This window comes from Andrographis paniculata, unplaced genomic scaffold (assembly GCF_009805555.1).
Source record: "Andrographis paniculata isolate CXL003 unplaced genomic scaffold, ASM980555v1 Contig26END, whole genome shotgun sequence".
Lineage (NCBI taxonomy): Eukaryota > Viridiplantae > Streptophyta > Magnoliopsida > Lamiales > Acanthaceae > Andrographis > Andrographis paniculata.
Window position 1 is genome coordinate 305,705 of NW_026137557.1, and position 19,822 is coordinate 325,526.

Sequence of the window (19,822 nt, forward strand, 5' to 3'; positions counted from 1 at the left end):
AAAATATATTGTGTATGTACGTAAAAAGAGCCTAAGTTTGAGTACTAAATATGTTCCAAGGTGATATTTAAATAGGTTTGAATTTTATATCGGAAAACCACCCGGAGAGAAGAGCTCGTTGACGTTTGGATGGATTTATATTCCGAGTTCCATTCAGTAGCCTCGGAAACTTGTATAGTAAGGAAGATTAATTTAAATTAGAAACCCTTATATATAATTTAACATAGCTTGTTTTTCAAACGGCTATATGTTTCGAATTTAATCTTACATAAATCAGTTGTGTAGATGAAATTAAGTACAACTTTGAGAAAGCATGTCTACATTCATATATGCCAAATTCACTGAACAATAGACTTGTGTAGCCCACATTTTGTTGGGCATGGATGGAGTTAGACTGTTAGGTAGGATGTCAATTCGGGATGGGTTTTGTAGGAACTCTCCCGTAAAAAAAAAAATATATGCGCCTCAAAACCCGTTCTGCCTCAACGTGTTGCTAGGATCCACATTGCTTTGTTATCATTAAATTTGGAGTCGATCCACCAAATTCGCATCTTTTATACATATATATATATATATATACACACGCGTACATATATGATTTTTTCAATTCGATATTTCTTTGCATAGTGCCTACGATTATATATTTCTTCTATCTACATAAATCGATGTTTATTTTTTAATGTGACCACAATTAAATATTAAACTGCAAAACAAAAGTCATATACAACACATTGCACATTCAAGTTTGTTCTTTTTTTTTTATTATTATTACTATTTCGATCTAAAATCAATATTTACTACAAAGAAATTGAAATTTAGTTAAAAAAACATTTTTATAATAAAATGTAATGAATTCGTAGCAAAATTATTTTTGCGACAAAATGATTTTCGTCGCCTATACTGCGTTGTTAAAGATCTTTAACGACAAATTTCTTTTCTAACAAAAGATAAATTATTTGCAATGAATGTTAAAAAAAGAAATATAGGGATGAAAATATAATTTCGTAACTAAAATTCTTTTTTGTTATAAAAGTAAAATTTATAACAAAAGAAATATGCATGATGTTAAATGATTTTAGTTATGAAAGATGATTTCATGTTATGAAAATAGGATTTTCTTAAAAAGAATTTTAGTGACAAATTTAATATTTCAGTACATAATTTATTTTTTAGCCACTGAAATTAATTTTTGTCGTTGAATGACACATTCTGACTACAAAAATATTTCATAGTTAAAAATATGATAGCTAATTAGATATTTTTTTTAGAGACCATGTTCAATAAAACCAATTTCAATCTACAACCAAACAAATTAAACTTGCGGATTAATGATATGTTTTCAATCTCAATTGTATAGAACCATGACCTCTCCTGAATCCAACTTTATAGATCCACTCTATTAAAATCGGGTCCGGAATAGATCCAGGATAAGCCCGGCCCAATTGCCATAGCTAGAGTTAGGAGAACTCTACAAGCTGCAAATTTAAATAGCAATAGGAAACATTTATTGATCTGTAAATTAAATGAAACAAGTACACAGTGCCCCAAGACATAGTTCGGATGGACAAAATTAATGTGCCTTACAAAACCCCCAAATATTCAACATCAACATGATTGTTATTCTCTTCCAAAATGCTTGTCTTGATGCACTAAATACAACGTTGTATTTTTTATTTTTTTTTTAAAATTTTTTTATGACGTAGGAACTCGCCGATCGAAAATGCGCACTAAATAAACTCACTAAATACAACTCTTCTTTGGAACTACAAGAAGTGGATTTTTCCTCCCAACTGCAAGACCAGGTTTTTCGATCACATCCAAATCTTCACCTCTACATCCGTTCGCCAATTCCCAGTCGAATTTGTAGATCAGATTAGCCAAGACATGTTCCACAGATGCTGTTGCAAAGTATATCCCTGGACAGATCCTCCGGCCGGCGCCAAATGGGATGAACTGAAAATCCGACCCGTTGTATTCTATCGAAGAATTCAAGAATCTCTCAGGTATAAACTTTTCTGGCTCATCCCAGCATGCGGGATCACGACAAATAGCCCACAAGTTGAACATGACCATTGTACCCGAAGGAATGTCGTATCCCATCATATGCACGTCTTCCGTCGTCTCGCGTAGCCCAATCGGGACAGGGCTGTGTAAGCGCAATGTTTCCTTGACCACGGCTTTCATGTAATGCATTTGATCCAACTCCTCGTCGGTAATGTTCTTTTTTTCTTTCATAACCTCTGTTATTTCATCGCGCAATTTTTTCATGATTTTAGGTTGTCGTATGAGCTCCGTCATTGCCCACCCGAGTGCAGTCGACGTAGTATCTGTTCCGGCTCCAAGAACATCCTGTCAATAAAATACATGGTAAGAAAAAAGACAACCTTAATGTTGTGCTCTTTTAAGGCATGATTTAGTCTCGGATTATTCATTTGCCCGCGCCCCCTCCCCCTCCCTCCTTTCGCCTCAAAATAAAATTATTATTATAAAATATCACATCAAATACTATTTCAATTCAAATAATGATATTCTCAGACTTTAGATCTAAATAAGAACCTGAATAGTTGCTTTGAGCATGTCGCGATCAACTGACATGCCGGGAGTGTTTCCCGAGTACAACCCGGCGAATATTATATCGGCAAAGTTGTTTCCTAGGGTCGAAGCTCCGACATAATCTTGAATCCCTGAATCCAGAAGTTCATCCTTGGTTACAACAACCTTGTCTATGGCGGCATCGAATCCGTTAAACCGGTTTGTCCAAGCAAGCCACGGAATAAATTCCCCCATAGTAAACGTAAATAGCAGCCTCACGGTTTCCTCGATAACATGCAAGATCTTCTTCCCGAACTCTCCTTTCCTGAACTTCATCCCAAACGCCGCATTACATATGATGTCGTTCGCCAGCGATTTAAACATCACGTTCAAATCCACGGACTGAGAAGTCGAACTCAACTCTTCAAGGCTTTCAACCACAACTGCGGTTTCTTCATCACGGATCGATTTAAAGGATTTGATCATTCTTTTATGCAGCAGCTTATTGACATAGATGCTTCTTAACTTTCTCCACTGCTCTCCATACGGAGAAAAGATTAATCCCTTTCGGCCATAGAAAAGCTGTTTTGTGGCTAGTAGCACCGGCTTTCCTGAAAATGAAACGTCATGGATTTTGGTGGCTTCTTTCGCCACTTCAGCCGACGAAATCACCACCACCGGCTTATTTCCTAGATGAACAGTCATGAGCGGACCGTATTTCTTCGACAAGGATGCAAGCGAACGGTGAGGCAAATCGCCGATTAGATGAAGATTTCCGATGATCGGTAGCCTCAGCGGCGACGGCGGCAAATTCTTGGTTTTTCTATATGAGAAAAGATTAACGGCGAGCAACCACATGAAGTATATCACTATAAGTGCTAACAAAGATGGATAAAATTCAGATAAATTCATCATCTTCTCCATCATATGTGAATTGGAAGATTTCTTTACTTTGGCTTCTGACATTGGAACTATTTATGTGAATTTGTGTTGCAAATGATTCTGATCATTTATTTTTTGGGGCTTAATCGATACTAACAGTCTACTTAAGGATTATAGACTGTTAGATGTATACCAACTTTATAAATTCATAGCCTTCATTTTGCTTGTCCATGATGACTAACTAATAAATAACATTATTTAACTGGTTTGGGTATCTTTCCGAATCTTAAATTCAGCACAATATATACTGAATGCATCCAAGCCGTAGGATTGTAAGGAGATAAACGGATGAGATTAATTTTGTGTGTAAAAATATTATTTGTCTTTAATGTCTATAGCATTGATTTCATTGTTTATGGACTTAAATTAATCATGAAGTATATCATTATACAAATTATTTTATTTTGGTATGAAAATCCTTTACAAAAAATTTTAAAAAAAATCTTATTCACTCAAAAATTTTATTGTTTAAATTAAAGTACTATTAGTCCAAAGTTAATATTTGATTATAAACAAGGCACACCTAATTATATAATTTTTAAATAAATAAAAAGGATAAAATATTTTAAATAATATTTTTTTAATAAAATAAATAACTAAATAATTTATCAATCATTCATTTTAAATCATTCATTTTATAGTTTTTTCGAGACTTAATTTTTATAAAAATAAAAAAAAAAAAAAAAAAAAAAAAAAAAAAGAAACTATAAAATGAGCTAAGCCTTTTGTTGATGGATTTAATTTCCCGGAGAGAAAAGCTCATTGATGTTTGGATGGATTTAAATTTCCTGAGTTCCATCTAGCAGCCTCAGAAACTTCGATACTAAGGAACATTAATGTAAATCGAAAAGCCTTGTATGTAATTTAACATGGCTTGTTTTCCAAGCGGATATATGTGGTTTCGAATTTAATTTTTACATAAATAACTTGTGTAGATAAAATCAAGTAGAGCCTCCACAAAGCATGTCTACATCATATACCAAATTAACTAAACAATAGACTTGAGTAGCCCACGTTTGTTGGGCAGGGATGGAGCTAGCTAGGTAGGATATCAACCGGCGTCTTCGAGATGGGTTTTGCAGGATCAGAACTCGCCCCATCAATAAAAATAATAAATTTTTATTTAACACAACACTTATTGTGTTAAATAAAAGCATATAGGTGTTGTATTGAATTTATAATGCCATGTTATTCATTTGTTGAATTTGTATTATGTCATGTGTTGTTTATCTTTATATCGTGTGTTGTCTATCTCTTTATCATGTGTTGTGTGAATCTATATAATGTGGTATCATTCAATTATTGTATTTGTATTGTATTAAGATAATTTTAGTTATCTATCTTTACTTGGTGTGATATATACCCTTATATTGTATGCTATTACTTCAATTGTTATATTTATATTATATTAACATAATTCATGTGTTATTTGTCGTTCATTGTTAGTATGTGAATTTTATGTATCAACATAGTAACTCTGGTCGTATTACTATAATAATAATAAATACATTGCACATTCAAGTTTAGAAATTAATGGTACGAAGGATTTGAGAAGGAAGATAAAAAACTATAGAACATAATAACATTATAAATTTGCATACTTTTAAAATTATATATACTATATAATATTAAATTAAAAAAAAAAAAATATTGTTCTCCAAGCTCGATGATGATATCTGATCAAACTAATATAATATGGCCAGGTTCAAGTTTTTCAGAAACCCATTTCAGAGGTAATTTTCTGTCCAAACCTGTTGGGGAAAGGGTGCAAGGTATGAATGATAATGACAGCTTCTTGTTTCGTGAATGGCCATTCAATATTTTGACTCTTTATTGTTTCTGATTATACAAAATTCATATTGAAGTAATGCGAGAAGACACTTAATTTCAAGAACTTAGAAAATAAATAGGAATAAAGTTGGAGAATTTTGAACTGTGCATATTTTCTATAGAGAATTGAAATTTTGAACTTAGATTACTTGGCAAATGGAACATTTAACACCTCTCTATATCCATTTTGTTCTATTACCGTTTGACATTAAATTTATCAAATTAAAACACATATACACATAAGATTGACTAAATACAGATAAATGTCAAACATGTGCCTCGACTAAAATCACTAGTCAACATTTCAAGGATATCACCAGAAAAACAGAATTCCTTGAATTAATTTATAGTGATCTATAAGATTTTCTTTCTACTGTCTTTAGGCAACAAGAAATATGTTGTGACTTTTAGAGATGATGCAACAAGATTTTGTTGTGTATATCTATTGTATGCAAAGCACAAAACTTTGGATAATTTTAGTGTCTATAAAACTGAAGTTGAACGGCAACATAATGTCGGAATTAAAAAATTGCTTACTCATAGTGGAGGTGAGTACTACGACCCTACATTCTTTCAACTTGTAGGAATTATTCATGAGACTAAACCCTATTAACAACGGGTCCGGGATAGATCGAGGGTGAACTCCATCCCAATTGCCATAAGCTTGAATTAGGAAAACTATACAAGCTACACATTTAAATAGCAATAGGGAACATTTATTGATCTGTAAATTAAATCAAACAAATACAAGTGCCCCAAGATGTGATTCAAAGGGCAAAATTAATGTGCATTACAAAACCCCCAAACAAATCCATACCATCACTACAACTAAGCAATCCAAAACCCTATATATGATGATTCTTTTGGTACTTTATTCACTGTCTATATATATATAATAACATCGATGATCATTGTAGCGTTGCATATTATTACTAGTTTGAGGGCTTAAGACAAAAAACTTAACAATGTTACCCTAAGCAAAGCGTTTCTTGGCCATAAGCATCAATGGAACTTTCCTCTCTAGTGTCATAGTATCAACTTTCTCGGACACGTCCATGTCCTTAGGCTTCATTCCATTAGGCAACTGCCACTCGAATTTGTGCACAAGGTTCGCGAGCACGCGCTCCGTTGTCGCATAGGCGAAGGACATTCCGGGGCAGATCCTCCGTCCGAACCCAAAGGGGAAGTACCCTTGATACTCCCCCGAAGAAGTCAAGAACCTTTCAGGCTTAAAATTCTCCGGCTCGTCCCAATTAGTAGGATCCCGGTGTATTGCCCAAAAGTTGACCCAAAGGAATGCGCCGGCTGGAATTTCGTATCCCCTAAGTGTGAAAGATTCAGTGGTCTCTCGGAGGGTGAGAGGGACTGTCGGATGTAAGCGCAATGTTTCCTTTAGGACAGCTCGCACATAATCCATTTTCTCATAGTCCTCATCTGTCATACACTGTCTTTCGCCCACGATCCCTTGTACTTCGTCTTGAACTTTCTTCATGATGTCTGGATGTTTTATGAGCTCCGTCATTGCCCAGCTTAGAAGTCCAGCTGATGTACCGGTTCCTGCCCCAATCGCATCCTGCAATTAGATGACAACGGCTTATAGTAATGAAAAAAAGCGACGAAGAAAGCTTGCAATGTCAGTCGATAATATGCACATTTTGAATTCATATACATGGTGGGGTGAAACAAAATTTTGAGCTCTAATAGGGAAAATTGCAAATTTTGTCCATCGTCACTTTAATTGGAATGTATTTCATCGATTGTGTTTTGGTCATTTACGTTGCGAAATATCAAGCAAATTTATTTCATGTGATTTCAGAGGCCAGAGGACATAAAAGATCAACTGAAACTACATACTATTTTTATCATTTTAGATTGTTCATATTTATCATATTTAATAAAACAATGAATCTTTCTTTAAATTTTTATTTACTATTTTCCAGGGATTCAATAAAAAGATTTAATCCAATTTTACCCTAAAAAAAAAATACAAAAACAACATTAAAATGCCCTCTATTCTTTCAATATTATTTTTTAATTTGAAATTCTCAAAAAATAATAATAATAAATACAAAATATTTTATACAAAAATAAAAAAAAAAAAAAAAAAATCAAATATTAATTATAAAAAGTCAAAAAGTTATTAAAGAAAAAATCAAATATTCAAACCTAAAATAATATATTTATATACACACTTTCTCGTACCACGTGAACGGAGATTTCTTTGGAATTTTGTACCGAAAGTTTTGATCACACTTTTTAAGTATGATAAAAGTAATAATTGATACAGATACAAGATCAAATTTGAATTTTTCTCGACAAGAAATGAAAATTATTAACAAACAAATTAGTGAATCAAGATTCAAACTCAATATCATAGTGATTAATTTCAAGATCAGTTTTTGGTAAGAAACAAAATGAAAATGCGTCACCTGGAAAGCAGCTTTGACAGTCTCTCTATCAATGGACAATTCTCCATTGCCCTTGTGAAGACCAATCAAGACATCAATAAAGTAGTCTCCACTTTTACCTTTGCCCATTGTTGCACTTTCATTTTCTTCATACTCTTGAATAATTTTGTCCAAAAGTTCATCTTTCTCTATAGCAACCCGGTCCAGTGTCGAGTCGAACCCCGTCAGCCGATTAATCCAGGCGAGCCATGGAACGAAATCCCGGATAGTGAACTTGAAAGATAGTTTCTCCATCTCTTCAAGAATTGGTACTATCCGATTACTTTGTGCTCCATGTGCATACACCTCCCCAAAGGTGGCTTTAGCAACGGTGCCAGCTGCCGACAGCGAAAACATCCTCGACAGATTAACCGGTTCCCCTATTGAACTCAGCTTGCTGATAGTTTCTACCATTTTTGCGACTTCCTCGTCCCTGATGGAATTAAATGACTGCGCCCTTTTCTTATGCAGCAGTTGGTTCATAAATATGTTTCTCAACTTTTTCCACTGATCGCCGTAGGGCAATGTGATGAGGCCCTTGAGGCCATACCATAGCTTTTCATTAGGCAGCAATCCCGGCCGGTTTGAAACAGGTATGTCATGGTCTTTCACAAGCTCCTTGATGATGTCCCCGGATTGAATCACGTATACTTTTCTTATACCAAATTGGAGGAACATGAAAGGCCCGTATTGCTTGCATAAATTCCAAAGAGACCGGTGAGGCAATATCACCCCGACTTGATGGATGTTCCCTAGGATTGGAATTTTTGGCGGCGAAGGTGGATATACAATCTTGTCCTTTGGGAACAACCTTTGAGAAAGGAACCATATTACAGGGTACAAGGCTGCTAAAGCAAGCAAAATTGGATAAAGCTGGGACACCTGAAAATTGAGCATGGTTTGTTCTTTTCGGTGCTATGCTTGTTTCGATTATCTTTCAAGTGCATTCTATCTGAGTTTTGGGATATCATTATATAGCTGTTGAAGGGACATGAATCATGAATGAACAACATTGTTTTTGTGTCCATTTATCATTTACTAAACGCGGCATTACGGCTCATGCTCATGTAGGAGGGACCTATATATAAATTTTAATCTCTTAAAAGTCAAAAAGGATTCTATTCCGAAGTTTTTTAAATTTGTTTAGTAGTTGTGACCATATGATTGGAGACATACAATCTTTATTGTTATATATATGCTCATGAATTGTCCAATGTGCTTATACAAAAAGCATGGAACTCAAAACTTATATTAAATGCGATCATCAACATTGGCTAATATTTTCGTCGATAGGATGGGGAATGTGGTGGAAAAGACAACTAAATTTGTGTGTTACCATAAGCTATATTAGCATGGGGACCTATAGTGTGGATTAGGGACCCAAGAGGCCATCTGACTATGTCACCAAGTTGGAAGAAATTTATTACTATAAAGAATCAAGTACAAAATATAGGGGTTTTTAGCAACAACGAATGCATATATATATATGGTTACAGTTAGTATATTGTATGATATTATTCAATATGGTGCTGATAGTATGTCAAATATAAATTAAGAGGGCAATATATTTTATAATATAATACAAATACAACATAGAAATAATATTGATCTCGGCACTCTCCCTCTTTAGTTAAGGAACATACAATGGAAGGGAAATTTCTAGTTTTGTTGCCCCTCATTTTTATTGTAGTGGACCAAATTATGACATATATATATATATAAATATATATATATTTCAATACACTACTACGACCCAATGTGGATTGAACCTCAACTCTTTAGGATGTAAAGAGAGTAGTTAACTACTTGAGCTACAATCCTTAAAGGGTGGATTAAGATTATTTCCACACAGTCTGTCCTAGAAAAAACTAGAACGAAAATCAATCAATTGCAAGAAAAAATGATGTGTGTCAAATACGTGTGTTTAGTTTTTATTTTTGTAATTTTTGTTTTTAAGTTGAATTGGATTGTTTGTCAAGTACGTGTGTTTAGTTGTCTGGTGGTGTGGGAATGAACTCGTGACTGTGAGGTCACAAGTTCACAATACAGTCGCGCAAGCAGGACTCTCAAATTCATATGCAAACGAAAATCATTCGAAGTTGAGTCTACCCGAAAAATGAGAGTTAATATATTGTATCTACTCTAGGAAAAAAGAAGACTTTTATGGCATATATGAGAATATTTCATAGAAACTTAAAAATTGCACTATTATTCATAATGAAGATAAAGGCTTATAAATAGGCATGACATACAGATTCGATAGACTCAAATCATAACAACATAATTTAATGTATAAAATCAAATCTAAAACAACTAGGTCTAAACCTAAATAACTAAAATATCTCAACAACAAGTATTGCTTTGATGGGCTAAAAACGTCTTGTTGGAACTACAATAAGAGGATTTTTTTTCTCCCAATTGTGAAGCCAGGTTTCTCAGCCACATCCAAGTCCTTGCCTTGAGCCCCATCTGGCAATCGCCACTCGAACTTGTGCACTAGATTGGCCAACACATGCTCAATGGATACCATTGCGAAGAACATCCCCGGGCAGATCCTACGCCCGACTCCAAATGGGATGAACTGAAAATCCAAACCCTTATAGTTTATAGAAGAATTCAAGAATCTATCGGGTGAAAAAGTTTCCGGCTGATCCCAGCAGGCAGGATCACGACATATAGCCGACAAATTAAACATGACCATTGTACCAGCTGGAATGTCGTAGCCCATAAGGTGCACATCTTCATTAGTCTCGCGAGGTTTAACCGGGACGGGTGGGTGCAAGCGTAAGGTCTCCTTTATGACTGCTTTCAAATATTGCATTTTCTCCAACTCATTATCGGTCATTTCTTGTTTTCCCTTCATAATCTCTGTTACTTCTTCTTGCAACTTTTTCATGCTGTTAGGGTTTCTTATGAGCTCAGTCATTGCCCAGTCTAGTGTTGTCGATGGCGGGTCTGTTCCAGTTCCAAGAATATCCTGTCATTGATTAAATGAATGATTGTTAAATTGATTAAATGAATGATTGTTAAATACAGATCGCATGCTTATTTTTCATAAATGTTATATACAAGCCATTTGTTAGGAAAGTTGGCTCGAATACGAAAAAGTGCGATTCAACATTGCTGAAACTATAACGGCTGCAGATTCAGTGCTCATCTGGTCAAGTCAGTATGCTGTTTGACCAAATTAGCATCTGATCCATGCCCTTCAACAACATGTAACATTCAGCGTTTAAAAGGTTAATTACATAACTCGACAGCATCGTGCTGATTAGCCCTAACTAGAATATGATAAAATTGCGCACAACACATGGTTGTATTATATGCTATGTTAACATTTGGCATGTGCTTAGTTCAATAATTATTGGATGTGATATGTAAACTATTACCATATATGCAATCTTTTGATAAAATTAATTATGGCGCATGTTGTATACGAAACTATCATATACTGAATAGGACTAAATAGCACCCTAATCATCTTCATATAACGATATTTGCGACATATTCTTGAAATTACATTATTCTAGCTCTATTCTAATAAGATTGAAAATTTTAAGTAATGAATGAATATGATATCATTAACCATGAATTAATAATAAAGTTCATTAATAATCAGCACATAAAAAATAAATAGACAACATATGATTTCAACTAGCACATCAAAGCATGTGCTAACAGTTATATTTTATATATGTGTTGTATTAACATATTCCGAGTGTTGAGACCAATGGTGGTATGTATTATATAGATTAGTATCATGTATTGTTAATTTATTTGATGTATTTGTACTATATTTCTATAAACTATATATTATTGGCGTATGATATATGTGTGTTATCCACATATATATTTAATGTGTTGTTAGCACAGTGTTGGATATATACATTTAGCACTGTAACAGCTGCTATTAATAATACAGTATCAATCCCATAAATTAGGAAATTTGGACATTGTACGAGGAAATAAAATTTTCACAAAAATGCTTAATTCCTCACCTGAATTATTGCTTTGAGCATCTGAATATCCTCGATATGAAGTCCCAAACCAATCAAAATATCGACAAAGTTGCAATCTCCACATGAAGTTTCTATATACTCTTCAGTTCGCTTGCCCAAGAGTTCCTCCTTTTCTTTCACAAGCTTGTCCAATGTAGCATCGAAACCATTCCACCGGTTCATCCAAGAAAGCCGAGGAATAAATTCCCCCACCGTGAACGTTGATAGAAACTCCAGCGTTATATCAATCATTCCTAGTATCTCCTTAGTTTCCTCTTCACCTAAAAATTTTGTCCCAAACGCCGAATTACATATCAATTCAATCGACATATGCTTAAACCTCACGCTCCAGTTCACCGGCGCAGAAGTTGAGCTGCACTTATCAATATGTTCAAGCAGGCGCGACGCTTCTGCATCTCTGATGGATTTGAAGCACTTGATCATGCTTTTATGCAGTAGATGATTGACAAACATGCTTCTCAATTGCTTCCAGTTCTCACCATAAAAGATAAGGCCCTTCCCGCCATAAAAAATCCGTTTGGCAGCTGTTACTACAGGTATGTCCGAAATGGAAATATCATGATTTTTTACGACTTCCTTCGCCACTGCAGCCGATGAAATCACCAATGCTGACCTGCTTCCAAGCTGAAGAGACATAAGTGGCCCATACTTCCTGGACATATATGTAAGAGATCTATGAGGTAAACGCCCCAATTGATGAAGATTGCCAATGATGGGGAGCTTTGGAGGCGAGGGCGGTAGTTTCTTGTTTCGTCCGTCTAAGAAAAGCCTTCTTGTAAGAAACCAGAGACAGTATAGTAGTAACAGAGCTAAAAAACACGGATATAGATCAAATATCTTCATTTGCTTCTCGGTCATATGAAATCTTTGTTAAATATAGGAGATTAAGAGAAGAAATTTATCGATCGCGGACTTTCTTGCTACTAATTTCACTCTTGCGCTACATATATAGTAGTAGAAAGAACACTCTATCTATTTACCTTTAGGTTCACCATGTTTGAGATATTTAATGTATTTTATTATGATTTTTAAATTAAATTTGATTATATCCATCATAATATATAGTAGTTATTTTAGTCTCCTCTATATATCATGTCTATATAAGCCCTTGATTTTGATTATATCCATCATAATATATAATAGTTATTTTAGTCTATCTCGTCTATATATCATGTCTATATAAGCCCTTCATTATTAATTATATACCACTCTAAAATTCTAGAAAAATATAATAAATGTCACTGTCCCTTTTTGTTTCCTTATCTTCCTCTTGCATTTTCTACCTTCATTCATCTTCTATAAGATCCATTAATTCAAATATATTTCTCTAATCATCTTAGCATTTTCATTAAAAATAAAAAATAAATAAGAATAAAAATGCTTGATTGGATGTATACAAAGATGCTAACAAGTTGTCCATTGCCTGTTTCTAATTAATTACTCGATTAATGAAGGAAGTTGGTGCATGTACTAATAGTCTAAACTTTTGGTGTAAATGATATGCAATCTTTTCATCATATGTTCAAAAGTATTGAGAAATCATTGCCCCATAAAGGATGGTCAACTTGGGGCGATCGATGATTAGTGACCATGTTGCTAATATAACCATACGTTATGTACTGTTTAAAAATATTGTCATGACAAATTTCTCTAACACTACTTAAATTAGCATATATATATATATATATATATATACTTTAGGTGACAGGCTGAGTGGGGCTGGGCAAAAATAGGGTCAGGGATCCCGTGCCAGCCATTAAGGTGCTATAGGACAAATAATACGTATTGTTGTTCTAGTTTATATATTTGTTGTGTTAAATTCATATAATAATAAAGATTGTATGCAATTTAAAGTCTATATTAAATTTGATCATCAAATTACATTGGCTAATTAATGTTGTCGATAGGATGGGGAGTGTAGTGGGCAAGACCATTAAACATGTGGGTTGGCATAAGCTATATTAGCATGTGGATCAATAGTATGGATTAGGGATCAAAGAGACAAGACCAACTTAAAAGAAATTTATTACTATAAAGCATAAAGTACAAAATATATATAGATGGCCGTAAGGGGTTGGATCTTTCCTCGTCAAATATTTATTACATGGATGAAGTTCATCTAATTTTTTAGTAAAATCAATAGTTACCTATAAAGGGTGGCCGAATTAGTATAATAGGCAAACTTATGACAGCAAATTAAAAGTTCAAACGTTGTCGATAATTTTTTTTTATTAAGTCTGTAACATAGGACTTGCATAGTGTGGTTTACCTATAACTAGGCGCGCAAAAACTAAGTCCATCAAAAAAAATTAAAATTTGTTTGGTGAATGGGTGATAGAGACACTAAGTAGCATAGCTTGGGATGAATTAGGGACCCCTAAATCACCAAGAGTTGTTACTATAGAAAACATCGTTTATTAATATAATTACTTGAGGCGATGATAAACATAATGTACCAATAATAAAGGGAAATATAGTGATATAGGATATACCCCATATTAGCATACAATGTGACATGTTTAGTTATAAGATTTTTTTTGCAAAATAGGTATCTAATTTCATTTTGATGATAATGTCAAAGAACAATTGAAAAGTAAACAAATGAGTATAAATAAAATCATATTCATTTCTACTTGAGTATTCTACATTTCATGCAATACCAATCCAATGGTTGGTATCATGAATAGAAGTATTTTTAGATTTTAACTTTTACTTGCTAGAACATGTATTTCTACGCAAATTATTGGTTAGATGTAATATTTTGTAATCGAATATAATATATTTTTATTAAAAAAAATTGTGAGGATTGTGTATTAAAGAAATTGAAAATCAAAAAAAGAAAAGTAAATAAAATCAAAGTAATTACACCCAAAAATATTTTTATGAAAATTTGTTATTGTAGGAAATTGTTGTAGGTTTTTCCCCTTTTTTTCATCATTTGTCACAATTCTTTTTCCAAAGATTTAGTAAACACAACACGAAATTCATGTACAAAAACAAAGATAAACAGAATTGAACAATGAATCTCAAAAAACAGATGAAAAGAAAAAGATGAAATTTCGATTCAATCAAATAAAATGTAAAGAGTAGAATAACTCATCAATATATCACAAGAACTTCTCCATCGAACCAAAGTTTGAGAAATTTATTCTAACATCTTAGTACTATTATAGTGAAATTATTAGCATAGTAGTCGTAAGATAAATACTAAGTGTCGATGCTGTTAAAGAGTGCGCTTAATAGGAACAACTATCAACGGATTTTTTCTCCCAACTGCAAGACCAGGTTTCTCTTGGATGTCCAAGTCCTCTCCTCTCGCTCCATCCGGCAACTTCCAATCGAACTTGTCCATTAAATTCGCCAGCACATGCTCGACTGATGCTGTCGCAAAGTATACCCCGGGGCAGATTCTTCGTCCAGCTCCAAATGGGATGAAATGGAAATCCATACCGTTGTATTCTAATGAAGAATTCAAGAATCTCTCCGGGCGAAACTTTTTTGGCTCATCCCAACAGGCAGGGTCGCGACAAATAGCCCACAAGTTGAACATCACCATTGTGTCGCGAGGAATGTCATATCCCATAATGTGTACATCTTCATTTGTCTTGCGAAGCCCAATCGGGACAGGACTGTGTAGGCGTAATGTTTCCTTGATCACAGCTTTCAGATATTGCATTTTCTCCAATTCGGCGTCAGTAATTCCCTGTTTTCCATTCATAACTTTGCGAACTTCAGCTTGCAATTTTTTCATGATGTTGGGGTGTCTTATGAGCTCCGTCATCGCCCAGCCTAGAGCTGTTGCCGTAGTATCTGTTCCGGCTCCAAGCACATCCTGCAAATCAAATGCATAACTATTAGCTATACAAATCGGGTGCTGAAATATATTATTCAACAGTAATTTTTAGTCGATCTTTTTATGTCACTAGCATTTTTTTTCTTTTTTGGTTTTATACAATAATTCAACATAATTTTAGGTGGTTCAACAGATTTATACCATGGTTCTAGAGTTTCTTTTACATCAGTTTAGCTTCAATGGATAAGCCTCTATTTATATAGATACTTTCTAAACTTCTATTACTCTTCATCTAAAGAAATATACATATATTAAATTTGTTATTTTCACTAACAAAATTTACATTCAATACTCATTTTTATCATTTCCGAAATTTTCAAAATTCTCAAAATTTAAAGTTTTTATTTACACAGGGCATGTGTGTTTGTTTTTACTTTCAACTTATAAAGATCACTTTAACTTGCAGTATTGTCAATAAAAATATATTAATTATTTTTTCAAACATCAAAATATTATTAAAAAAATCCATATCTCATTCTAAACCACAACTGAACATACTTTGTATTTACGAATTCGGAATATAATTTTAACATGCTCATGATCACGAGTTCACCTCAATCTCTTACGCGACTACAATTTATAATTTTAATTGTTTTTGTAGAGTGGTATATGAAGAATTGTAAAAATATTATAAGGAAAAATATATTTTACGTTTTTTATTCCTTAATGATTAACGTTTCATACAATTCAAATATTTCAACATATTTCTTATCTTTGTCCTAATGTTCCATACAATTCAAGGGATTTTTGTCATAGTTCAACATATTTCTTATCTTTATCCTAATGTTTCATATAATTCAACAAATTCTTTCTTGCATAGTCAACATATCCCTTTGCTAATTCACAATGTTTATACAAAAAAACACAAAAAAATCAAAATTGTTAAATGACCATCTCTCCGAATTTTGCATGTGGACAAATTTGTTATGAAAGAGTACAGTAAGATTCAAAATCTCTCTGATATTATGTAAAATGACCAATCTTATCTAAAAGTTTTTAGATAGGATAGTTATTTACTATAAACTAAATCCGAGACAAGATCCAAACTAATAATCAAAACCGAAAAACAAAGATAAAATGTATACCATAATAACTATGCAATGTTCTTACCTGAATAACTGCTTTGAGCATTTGGAAATCGATCGAAACGTTGGGAGTCTCACCCCTATAAATACTAAGCAATATATCGGCGAAACTGTTCCCTTTACTTCCACCTGATGATGATTCAATGTATTCTTGAATTCTCGTATCAAGAAGTTCATCCTTCGTCTTCGAAACTCTATCAATGGCTGCAAGAAATCCGTTACATCGATTCGTCCAAGAAAGCCACGGAATATATTCCCCCGCAGTGAATGTAACCAGCAATTGCACCATGTCGTCGATTATCCCCATAATCTTGGCCCCTTCTTCTCCTTTCCTATACTTCTTCCCAAACGCTGATTTACATATCATGTCATTCGCCATTGACTTGAACATCGCGGTCAAGTTCACCGGCGTGGAAGTTGCGCTCATCTCGTCGAGGCTTTGCAACAAGCTCTCCGTTTCTTCATCCCTAAAAGTTTTGAAAGATTTGATCATTTTTTTGTGGAGAAGGTTATTGACAAATATGCTTCTCAACTTCCTCCATTGATCGCCATGGGGCGAAAAGATGAGCCCTTTGCTACCATAAAAAAGCTTGTTCGTCGCAATTAATGTCGGCTTGTCTGAAAACGATATGTCGTGGTTTTTTGTAGCCTCCCTCGCCACTTCGGCCGATGAAATCACCACGACAGGTTTATTTCCGAGCTGAAGCGACATCAACGGGCCATGTTTGTCGGACAATTTCGCCAAAGAACGATGGATCATATCCCCTATTTGATGAAGATTTCCTATGATCGGAAGCTTCGGCGGCGATGGCGGGAACTTGTCCATTTTCGGAGAAATGAAGAACCTAACGGTAAAAAACCAAAAACAGTAAATCACTGCTATTGCTAATAGAGAAGGATAAAGCTCATATGCATCCATTATTATTTTCCCGATCATCTTAGAACACGATGTGATTAATTTTGATGATAACTTGGTGTGATTCTTGCACTATTTATTTCAGTTTTGGTTGTAATTAAATTCTTCATGTCAATTAATTTTGTTTGCTGCTTAAGGTAGCTGTATTTGTGTTCTAAAATGGACCAGCTTCATAAATTGATAGCCAGCTTTTTTTACATTGGCCCAAACATTATTAATGTTGGAATAGGTAGAGTGACCTGAGCATTGCCAAGCCCACAGAAAGAAACTTCTTTGCTAAGGCAGTATTTTGATATGTTTCGAAAGTATTTTAAAGTTTCCGACGGTTTCAGAAAACAAGGCTCTATTTTGGAAGGTGTTTTGGAAGTTTAAGAGTTCAATTGTAATTTTTTTTATATTTCAGCTTTGCTCTTTTATCCAAATTCTTTTGAATATATATTTTTAAAAAGTTTAATATACTATACACACTAATTATTTTTATATTATTTATATAATTTTTTATTATTCTTTCAAGCTAAATACAAAACAAACACACTCTTGTTGATTTTTTACTATTTAAATTTTTTACTTTATTTCAAAAAAAATACGTATTTTCATTTCACTTTTTTATTAATTTTGAAAAAATCAAAATTAATATTTAACTATTACTCTTCATTTATTATTTATATACCATAATTGTCGCTATCTTTATTTTTTATTTTTGTATTTTTTTAATTACTAACTAAATATTTAAAAATAATTTAATTATCTTTTTATTTTTTATGTTTTCAATAAATAATTCCTTTTTTTTTGTTGAGGCGGTATGAATATTAAACATTACTTAAATAAAAAATTCAAACTTTTAAACCGAATCAAAACCGAGAAAATAAAACACCTAAATTGTTTTTTGAAGTGGTGTTTTTTGAAAAATAAATATGATAAATAGTGTCAAAGTCTATATATATATACACGTGTGTGTGTGTGTGTAAATAAGGTTTAGATACTTTGTAAATATGTATGTAAATAAGGTTTAGGTATTTTGTGTGATGGAAAAAAAATATTCAATGAGATTTTTGTATATAAAATCATTTTTGAAATAATATTTTTAAAATATGAATTACCTTCGTCCGTTTTAATTTTTGCGTATTAATCTTTGAATATTAATTATAATATCAAAACGTAAAGAAAATAGCAAAAATATTTCTATCATTAGTTCATTACTAATAAAAGGGTGTTTGTACACGAAATTATACAAATATAAAGATATTTTTAATGTTAAGTACAGTGATACAAAAGATAAATATAACTCAGAGACAGACGGAGGAAGTATATATATATAAATATATATTTAATGGATATATTTTAAAGAGGCCTTCTAGAGACGCACGGATAAAGTATATATATATAAATATATATTTAATGGATATATTTTAAAGAGGTCTTCTAGAAATAATGTCAAAATTAAGTTTGAAAATATGTGTAAATAGTGTAGCCAAAGAAAATTCAATTATACGTTTGGGTAATTAATAATCTCTCATTTCCCTAATTAAGTATTTATTTAATATTTACATATTAATCTTTAAATATTAATTATTATATCAAAATGTATTTCAAATAAAAAAAAATGATAAAAAAAAATATATATATATATTTTAGTGTCTTATAATAGTGTAATATAACGATGTTTGTACAAAAAAAAATATACAAATATAAAAATATTTTTAATATTAATTACAATGACGCAAAAGACAAATTGACATTGTTAAGAGACAGAGAGAGTAATATATATAATATATTTGGAATGTTTTAAAATTATATTCCAATAAAATATATTTGATATATATTATTTTATGGAAAATAAAATTTTTTATAATATAAATAAATTTAAAATATGTATTAAGGTATGTTTCTTTTATTTATTTATACTTGTAATTTTATTGCATATTTTTTATAAATATAATATATACACGTCTTCTCACAAGTAAGAGATGAATGAATTTTGATATAATATTAGATTATGTGAATGATCGATTCACCGAAAAATTTAAACTTTTAAAATAAGTATCATTTATTTATTATAATTAATTAATTTAATTAAAATATTAAAAAAATTATAAATTTAAAATGCAACTCCTTTTCAAAAATAAAAATCACATGAGAACAGAAAAAATGAAAATTCTACCCACTTAAAAGTCAAGGGATTGAGGCTACACCCTCTT

General features: G+C 32.6%; 5 protein-coding genes across 5 annotated transcripts; all 5 read right to left on the reverse strand.

The window, feature by feature from the left end:
• Nucleotides 1-1,740: 1,740 nt before the first annotated feature.
• Nucleotides 1,741-3,498, reverse strand: LOC127246157 (cytochrome P450 Tp4149-like). Its single transcript, XM_051267405.1, has 2 exons — nt 2,557-3,498; nt 1,741-2,349 (listed from the first exon to the last, which is right to left on the reverse strand). The coding sequence occupies exons 1-2, from the start codon at nt 3,496-3,498 to the stop codon at nt 1,741-1,743; spliced, it is 1,551 nt and encodes a 516-aa protein (XP_051123362.1).
• A 2,719-nt stretch (nt 3,499-6,217) lies between these two features.
• On the reverse strand, nt 6,218-7,893 carry LOC127246154 (cytochrome P450 71A8-like). Its single transcript, XM_051267402.1, has 2 exons — nt 7,734-7,893; nt 6,218-6,877 (listed from the first exon to the last, which is right to left on the reverse strand). Exons 1-2 carry the CDS (start codon nt 7,839-7,841, stop codon nt 6,278-6,280), a joined length of 708 nt encoding a protein of 235 aa, XP_051123359.1. The 5' UTR covers nt 7,842-7,893; the 3' UTR covers nt 6,218-6,277.
• Nucleotides 7,861-8,648, reverse strand: LOC127246158 (cytochrome P450 736A117-like). Its single transcript, XM_051267406.1, has 2 exons — nt 7,933-8,648; nt 7,861-7,867 (listed from the first exon to the last, which is right to left on the reverse strand). The coding sequence occupies exons 1-2, from the start codon at nt 8,646-8,648 to the stop codon at nt 7,861-7,863; spliced, it is 723 nt and encodes a 240-aa protein (XP_051123363.1).
• Nucleotides 8,649-10,140: 1,492 nt separating this feature from the next.
• LOC127246159 (cytochrome P450 Tp4149-like) lies at nt 10,141-12,628 on the reverse strand. The gene is made up of 2 exons (XM_051267408.1): nt 11,750-12,628; nt 10,141-10,728 (listed from the first exon to the last, which is right to left on the reverse strand). The coding sequence occupies exons 1-2, from the start codon at nt 12,626-12,628 to the stop codon at nt 10,141-10,143; spliced, it is 1,467 nt and encodes a 488-aa protein (XP_051123365.1).
• Nucleotides 12,629-14,993: 2,365 nt separating this feature from the next.
• LOC127246160 (cytochrome P450 736A117-like) lies at nt 14,994-17,534 on the reverse strand. The gene is made up of 2 exons (XM_051267409.1): nt 16,734-17,534; nt 14,994-15,602 (listed from the first exon to the last, which is right to left on the reverse strand). Exons 1-2 carry the CDS (start codon nt 17,532-17,534, stop codon nt 14,994-14,996), a joined length of 1,410 nt encoding a protein of 469 aa, XP_051123366.1.
• Between the last annotated feature and the right edge of the window lie 2,288 nt (nt 17,535-19,822).

Bases quoted from the DNA above. Each gene is read 5' to 3' on its own strand.
- LOC127246159 (XM_051267408.1), bottom strand. From the start codon at position 12,628: ATGACCGAGAAGCAAATGAAGATATTTGATCTATATCCGTGTTTTTTA. The intron at 10,729-11,749 runs GTGAGGAATTAA...AATCAATGACAG, and splicing joins TGCTCAAAGCAATAATTCAG to GATATTCTTGGAACTGGAAC.
- LOC127246154 (XM_051267402.1), bottom strand. From the start codon at position 7,841: ATGGGCAAAGGTAAAAGTGGAGACTACTTTATTGATGTCTTGATTGGT. The intron at 6,878-7,733 runs GTGACGCATTTT...ATCTAATTGCAG, and splicing joins CTGTCAAAGCTGCTTTCCAG to GATGCGATTGGGGCAGGAAC.
- LOC127246157 (XM_051267405.1), bottom strand. From the start codon at position 3,498: ATGTCAGAAGCCAAAGTAAAGAAATCTTCCAATTCACATATGATGGAG. The intron at 2,350-2,556 runs GTTCTTATTTAG...TTTTATTGACAG, and splicing joins TGCTCAAAGCAACTATTCAG to GATGTTCTTGGAGCCGGAAC.
- LOC127246158 (XM_051267406.1), bottom strand. From the start codon at position 8,648: ATGCTCAATTTTCAGGTGTCCCAGCTTTATCCAATTTTGCTTGCTTTA.
- LOC127246160 (XM_051267409.1), bottom strand. From the start codon at position 17,534: ATGGACAAGTTCCCGCCATCGCCGCCGAAGCTTCCGATCATAGGAAAT. The intron at 15,603-16,733 runs GTAAGAACATTG...TTTGATTTGCAG, and splicing joins TGCTCAAAGCAGTTATTCAG to GATGTGCTTGGAGCCGGAAC.